This window comes from Rhincodon typus, chromosome 1, assembly GCF_021869965.1.
Source record: "Rhincodon typus isolate 14 chromosome 1, sRhiTyp1.1, whole genome shotgun sequence".
In the NCBI taxonomy this organism is placed as follows: domain Eukaryota; kingdom Metazoa; phylum Chordata; class Chondrichthyes; order Orectolobiformes; family Rhincodontidae; genus Rhincodon; species Rhincodon typus.
The window spans coordinates 116,734,719-116,742,070 of record NC_063332.1 but is presented as its reverse complement, the minus strand read 5'-3'; the positions used below and the strand labels follow the sequence as shown (position 1 = coordinate 116,742,070).

At 37.7% G+C, this 7,352-nt stretch overlaps 1 protein-coding gene across 1 annotated transcript in view; it reads left to right on the top strand.

The window, feature by feature from the left end:
- LOC109928744 (ankyrin-2-like) overlaps nucleotides 1-6,309 on the top strand; it is a 909,810-nt gene extending 903,501 nt beyond the window's left edge. Inside the window, exon 43 of the mRNA XM_048605114.1 lies at nucleotides 4,577-6,309. Within this exon, the coding sequence (XP_048461071.1) occupies nucleotides 4,577-4,760 (184 nt within the window). The 3' untranslated portion in view covers nucleotides 4,761-6,309. The remainder of the gene's footprint in view (nucleotides 1-4,576) is intronic.
- Nucleotides 6,310-7,352: the final 1,043 nt, after the last annotated feature.

Here is a 7,352-nt window from a genome sequence, read left to right as displayed (position 1 = left end):
AACATTAACCTTGTTTTGTCCTTCACAGATGCTGCCGGACCTGCTGAGCTTTTCCAGCAACTTTGTTTTTGTTCCTGATTTACATCATCCACAGTTCTTTTGGTTTTTATTAAGTGCCTTGGAAAGTTTTATTATGTTAAAGATGCTTCATAAAGGGAAGTTGTTCTTGTTTGTATGACCAAGGCTTCGTGCAGAATTGCTTCCTTATTGTGGGCCAGACTTTCATGGAGCAGATGGCAAAGTTGCGTTGATCTTTCAAAAAGGCCCCTGCCTGCCATATTTTTGTTCCACTTTGGGATGGAATCGGGCCCACCAAGGGTGTAGGCTCATACAACAATGGAGGTAGGCAGTGTGCCAGACCAGTAGGCAGAAACACTTGCCTCCGTTTACTGCAACAGTTTAAATTATAAATATCTGCATGCCAAACCCTCAACCTCACCCTGCCTCTTAACCCGTCTGTCTCATCTTCCCCTCAAAATCCCTATTTACTTCCATGCCTCCTTATTGTCTCCATACCCACATACTCCCATTTTTCCTTTGTGTCTCTCATGTATCCACCAAAAACAGGCACCAAGTACTGTCACTGTGGGCTATGGGTCAGCCTTAGAAGCTATGTTTCTGAAACAGATTAAAATGAAATTAAACTTCTAATAATCTAACATAGGTCTCATTCAAATACATTACGTACTGAAGCAAAAAGCTTGTAGTCGTAAAACCCATTTTAAAAATTTAATCCACTTGTAGTCAATCTGTTGTAAGAACAAACCTCAAACCTCCAATAAACTCAAAACAACTGTTAATCAAATTGTGAACATATTTTATTGCAGACACAAGTAGTTGTGAAGCTTTTGAAACTCAGCCAAGCATTTGTTCCTCTGAAAAGCCATGAATTATGTCCACTTACAGAATGAGCCTGGGTTGGCTAGAATCATGGGCTGGGGATGACTGCAGCTATGAGGGACTGGATGTGGTGTTAAACAGTCCATCCTCACAAGTGAATTAAGCAGGGGCAGAATGCTGCATTCGGACTGACTGTCCCACCCTTATGCCATGCTGGTGGAAATTGCCAGAAATAGAGACAGAGACTGGAATTAAGTGTCCTCTGCCATTTTGAAAAAGGTGTCCCAGCTAGTCTAGCTTTGAGAAAATTCAGAACTGGGTCTTTGTTATGATGAAGCCAAGTTTTTATCAGTTTTTCAATCACTTTTTCCACTTAGTTTTTGATGATCTCTGTGGCAAGGAGACGGATTCCCTTAAATCATCTCCATGCATGCTGCTCCCCCATATATTCCCATTAGCCATCAAAAAATATAGTGACTCATAACTGTCATTGTTCTGTTCAGTTGATTAATCTGTTAGTATGGATCAGCTCCATATTTGGCAACGTATTTACTAACTGAATCACTGTGCTGGTCAACATTTCTCTTCCATGGTACTCCCAAACCTGAAGGAACTGTGTAATCAGTTGATCTGTTTTGCTGCAACTCTTTGAAATACATTTTCCCTGTGCTATTAATGTATTGTGTATCTAACACCTGAAATATTCTTTTTAAAAAGGGTCTGTTTTGGAGTAAGATTTGATATGAACTAATCCTGTCACTTATTTTTTTGAGATGGTCAGTTAAACTATTCTGTCTTTGTTTCTGCTTTTTGTTGAGAAGGGTAAATTATTTTGTAGCTGTACTAAATCTAGTGAATTGCTGGTACTAGATATTGAAGACTTTTTTTAGTGTGCTGATACATGTTCTGGTTAAATCAATATACCATAGTCCTCATTTTCACACAATGAAATCTAAAAATAATTATAAGTACCATTGGTCTGAATGAAGTTAATTCACCATTGGTCGTAAGGTTATTGCCTAGCTCCAACGAACTCCATCATGTAAAACTATCGACAGTGAATCACAGGTGACACTGCATAGAGTTTTGTACTCAATGAGCTATAATGAGAATCTTCGTGTTAAGGTAAAGCATTGATGTAATGCAGAAGCTGCATTTTTTTGTGTCCAATCATGTATGAATAGAACTTAGATTTTATTTCCATATACTGTTAATTCAAATATTATACACATTACAGATCAGAATAAACTCACCTTTTTTGCTGGCTTTAAGATTCTAGTAAGTGAATCATTCCATCACTGGTTTTAAATAAACCTGACAGTTCTTTATTGGACTGTTCATGGACATTTCTTCTTCTCAAATAATTAGCAAGTGGCTGTTTGGAAAACAGTTATCATATCCATGTTTTAGGAAATAGTTTGCGGTAGATTTTGAATCATTGTATGAGTGGGTATAGCAGAACACATACCACACTGATCTCCAAATTTTATTAGTCTCCTTCATTAATTGTTAGGTCCTTAACCAACACATTGAAGGAGCCATTGCCTTAGATATCTGGTTGGAATATTTGAAAGAAATAGCTAAGACAATTTACAATACAAGCAATGCTATTTCAGCTTGGACATGAGCTATTGCACTGAGTCTTAGAGGTCTACAGCACTGTAAACGGCCATTCAGTCCATGAAGTCTGTACCAGTCAAAGAAAACACCTAACTATTCTAATCCCATTTGCCAGCACTTGGTTCGTAGCCTTGTATGCTTTGGCATTGCTAAGTTGAAATGCTTCATGCCTATTTTACAGCAGAAGAATGAATTCAGCACATATCCACAGTTTCTCCCATTTTCTGAAAAAATTACTGCAGATGCTGGAATCTGTACTGAAAACAAAAAATGCTGGCAATCACAAGGGATGAGGCAGCATCCAGGGAGAGACAGCAAGCTAACGTGTTGAGTCCAGATTACTCTTCATCAGAGCATTATCTGATGAAGAATTATCTAGACTCAAAAACGTTAGCTTGCTGTCTCACCACAGATGCTGTCTGACCCACTGTGATTTCGATTGTTTTTTTTTGTTTTCAGCTTTTCCCTTTTGTTCCTTATCACTGACTTCATTAATCTTAATTGCAAAATTTGTTCCCCTTTAAAAAAGAATTGAGCAAATCCCTGAACATGCTGATAAGAATGAGTTGTTTCCCCATTTGTTATCTGTCTACTATCCATGAGAATTCCTTATTTCCAGAATTTATGCACTGTACACAGTGCAGTACAGGCAGCATTGCACACTAAAATCTGCTATGCCTAACAATTGAGTAAAACACAGACAAGTGGCTTCAGATTGGAGCAGAAAAATATATGCAAGCTATAGTTATATCTTGTATGTTATATAAAGTTCTTTTTTCATAGATCATAACAAGAGGAAGTTTCTAGAGAAACTCGGCAGGTCTGGTAACATCTGTAGAGAGATCACCAGAGTGAACTTTTCAGGTCCAGTCTGACTTTTTCAGAATTGAAGGGGTCTAGAAAATAATCATTTTTTATTAAAACAGATGGAAGAACAAGTAGGACAGATTCGGAGGGTGCCCAGAGAAAAAGCCAAAAGAAATGCTGATGGTAGTAGCAGAATGATATAAATGCAGAGTAGGTGTTAATAGTCAGTGTTAATAACAGAGAATAGGTCAGCTCTGTTGAGAGCAAACCCATGCAAACAAGATACTGGGATGGTGAGGAAGTGAGTAGAATTAAGATGGAGGACAGTGTTATTTGAAGCTGTTGAACTCAATGGTGAGTCCTAAAGGTTATGAAGTATCTAAGCAAAAAGAGAAATTAAGTGTTGTTCCTACAGCCTGTTTTGGGCTTTGTTGCAGGAGGCCTAGGACAGGCCTGCAGCAGGCCTAGGACAGAAAGGTAACAATGAGAGCAAGATAGTGTCTTAAAATGGCAAGCAACCTGGAGGTCAGGGCCATTCTTACAGACAGAAGGGAGGTGTTCCACAAAGCAGTCACCCAGTCTGTGTTTTGTTTCACCAATGTAGAGGAAACTGCATTGTGAGTAGTGAGTAGACTCGATTAAAAGAATTACAAGTAAATCACTGCTTTAAGGTATTTTTAAGGCATAGATATTGAGGAGGAACGAGTGCTACACCTTGTGTGATTGCATGGGAAGGTGTCATGAAGAAGGGAGTGGTGAAGAGGTGGTAGGAATGGCAGTGAAGTGGACCAGGGTGTTGTGAAAGGACCAGCCCTTGTGGAATGCTGATGAGGGATTGGAATAAAAGATGTATTTGGTTTCTGCATCCTGAATGTGGTAGAAACGCAGAGAATCATCTTTTCAATGCAAAAACTAGTAGGATGGAAATTGAGGCCAAAGGCAAAACTATTGTTTTTGGAGAGAGGGAAAGGGATGAGGGCTGCAGCTATCTATTCACACTCTCGAGGGATTGATGAAAGATTATTTACAAGTAGGAGCCCAGTCTAGAGTTGTCATGTAAATCAGAATACTTCTTCCAATTTCTGTGCATGTTTTTCCTTTTTTTTAAGCAAAAAACATGTGAAAACTTGTTTAAGCACTAAACTATTCATGGAATTCTCTGCTTTTTAAATAATTAGCAAAGTGCCAGTTCATAAAACATAATCATATTTTAAAAGTTTCCACTGCATTTTGTTGTCCCAGTGCCTCCCTTTCCCTTTCACTGTTGCCATTCGCTGTCTTGTGTTTCTCACTCTGTGCCTTTTTCCAGGGCGACCATGAGTAAAGCTAGCACACAGAAGAGGACTGTGGTGAAGGATCAGGAGGGGAAGCATGTACACGAGGAAAGGCTGGAGGATGTGCCTGAAGCGCTACAAAAAGATGACCTGAAACTCGACCTGCAACAACTTCTTGGTCGCTTTTGCAATGAGGACTGGAAACAGGATGAAAAATAAACAGCTCAAATCTCTCATATCTATTCTGTCACTACTGCACGGCTTGCTCACTTGGAGAAATTCTATATTATATTCCCATCTGAAGATGCTGGAGTTCCTGTGCAGAAAGGTAGATTTGAATTAGACTTTTCTCTTTACCATAAGTAAATTTGTGACCAAAGATGGCATCCGTATCTTGGGTGACTTATACTGTTTGAACCTTAGAGCTTCCTCATGTGGCTGTGTTAGGAACATGCAAACATTGCTGCCTCCAAACTGCAACAACTGTTCTGAAATTCAGAAAATACTTCATCCACAGGCCTCTTCTCATTTTCTGTCGCCGAAGGACTTTACAACACAAATGTGTAAATAGCAAAAGTGTTTTGGCTTGTGAAACTAAGGTACGGCCTACCTTGACTACTCCAATCACCACCAAACACAAGATCCTTTCTTCTTTGCCGAATTGAGTCTGACTAAATGTCGCCATAGTGACAGATTGTGAGTGTGCAGGCCTAGTAGGGAGCACTTAAGAATCTTGCAGTCCCTCAGACTTTCTCAAAGCTTAATTAAAATGCTAGCACCTGTACTTAATGTATCAGACATATCTCCATTAATTGCATTAGTATGAATTTAAACGGTGGATGTGTGGCAGGCTACATTTGGTCGTGTATTTCATGCTGCCATACTTGTTTCCAGAAATTTGCAACTTTCTTCACTGCTTCCACCAAACACGTAGTCTTGTATCTGTGATCTGGTACTTTCTACTGGCACCTGCACTGTAGATAACTGGAATTGGGTTGAACTTTACAACAGAAAAAAAAGACAGAATCTTTTGGTTATTTCAGCATTATGTAACAAGACTGGCTTCTTTTTGTAAATGCATGTAGTATTTATAGCTGTTGTAATCATCTATACAGTTGTTTAACCATCTTTGCACTGGGAAAATGTTTTTGCTCGCTGCCTCAACAGCAACAAAAAATAGAAACAATAAAAAGAATCAATTATGGTAAATATATAGTATTTTTACTTGTTCAGTTCTGCCCTTCAGTGTGTTCATAAGATTTTATTGTAGATTTTTTTTTAAGTTATTATGGTACAGAAAATTTGTTAATATGAGGATAATATTTGCTCAGTGCTCAGAAAGTTAAATAAAGGAAATTTAATTGACTCACTCAATCAGTGCAGGCAAAATGTCAATTTTGTTTTGTCAGTGTCAAGGCCTGCACAGACTGAATACAAGAACCATCAGAGAGAGTGTATAACTGTTTTAGCCATGCCATGTGGTGTTACATGCAGCACAGATGATGTCTCTGTAATTACGTTTTGATTTATACTTTTTTTTTGCTGTGTAATCAAAGAACTTCAGAACTGTGAGAAGGAGTGAATTTTAATTTGACGAATCAGCATCTTGTTCCCATGGTGATAAAAATATTGTATATGATATCTATGAGGGCATGTATTAGAATAAAAATAAATGGAAGCAAACTTAAAACACTAACCAATACATAGCAACTGCAATGTGTAAAATGGCTGATTTAATTAAAATAAAATGTACAAGTGTTACATGTAACATGTCTATGATTATCATTGTTTCCCCTGAAAGTCTGATGCTCATAAATCATTGCTGCTGTGTGAGCTGGAGACTTTGCACCTGCTAGGATTAATCAGGTTTTGGTCATAAAATCAAAATGATATTCAACTTCCTTTTTAATGTCAAAGGATTACTTTATTTGGAACATGGAAAAATTTTTTTACCATGTGTTTCAAAATACTTTGTCAGGTTTGTACACAGTATTCTGTAGGAAAAGTTAGAGCAAAGATCTTAAACCACAGTTATACAGTGATACGTGATGCTATTAGTTATTTGGATCATTAATAAAAATAGTATTGAGAAATTAGTGTTACAGAAGCTTACAATGCAACACAAACAGCAATTTATCAAACACAAAGTTTTGCTGGTGACCAGTGTCGGTGATTTTACGTAGAGTTTCAAAAAAGGCTGTTTTCAGAGCTAAGGATGTTCTAAGAACTGACAACAATGACCATCATTCCTTTACACTGTTTATAATCTATTAATTTACTTTATTTTAAATATAAAATAATCTTTGATTTCCTATGGTGATAGCAAAATAAATTATCTTGTACTTTCCATCAGATAATTATGATGATTTATAACTTATTTCATTTTCTCCCTCCATCTTTTTTTTTCTCTCGTTTTCATTTCATACTGTGTGTGTGGGCTGGAGACTTGCTGCTAAATCTGTGCTAGCACTGTACAGAAACCAGCTGTCCGTGGGTGTTTGAGTGACCCACAGTGTCTCATCCTCCTTTCCGGCAGAGAAGCCTCCAGCCTATACTTGGCACCACTGATAGTAAGCCTGAGAGTGGAAAACATGCTGTGCAGCCACTCCTGGAGTTGATTTTTCATCATACTACTGAGCCATTTGTTTTACATAAATATGAAATTTCTCCAATTTAGATATAGCTCCAAAATGATACCATGTTTTCAACAAGCATATAATTTCCTAAGGTGTACTTAGCCTGAAAGTGACACAGATTTCTTCATAGGAAACTATAAGACTACTAAGTTATTGCTGTTCATAAAGTAATTCA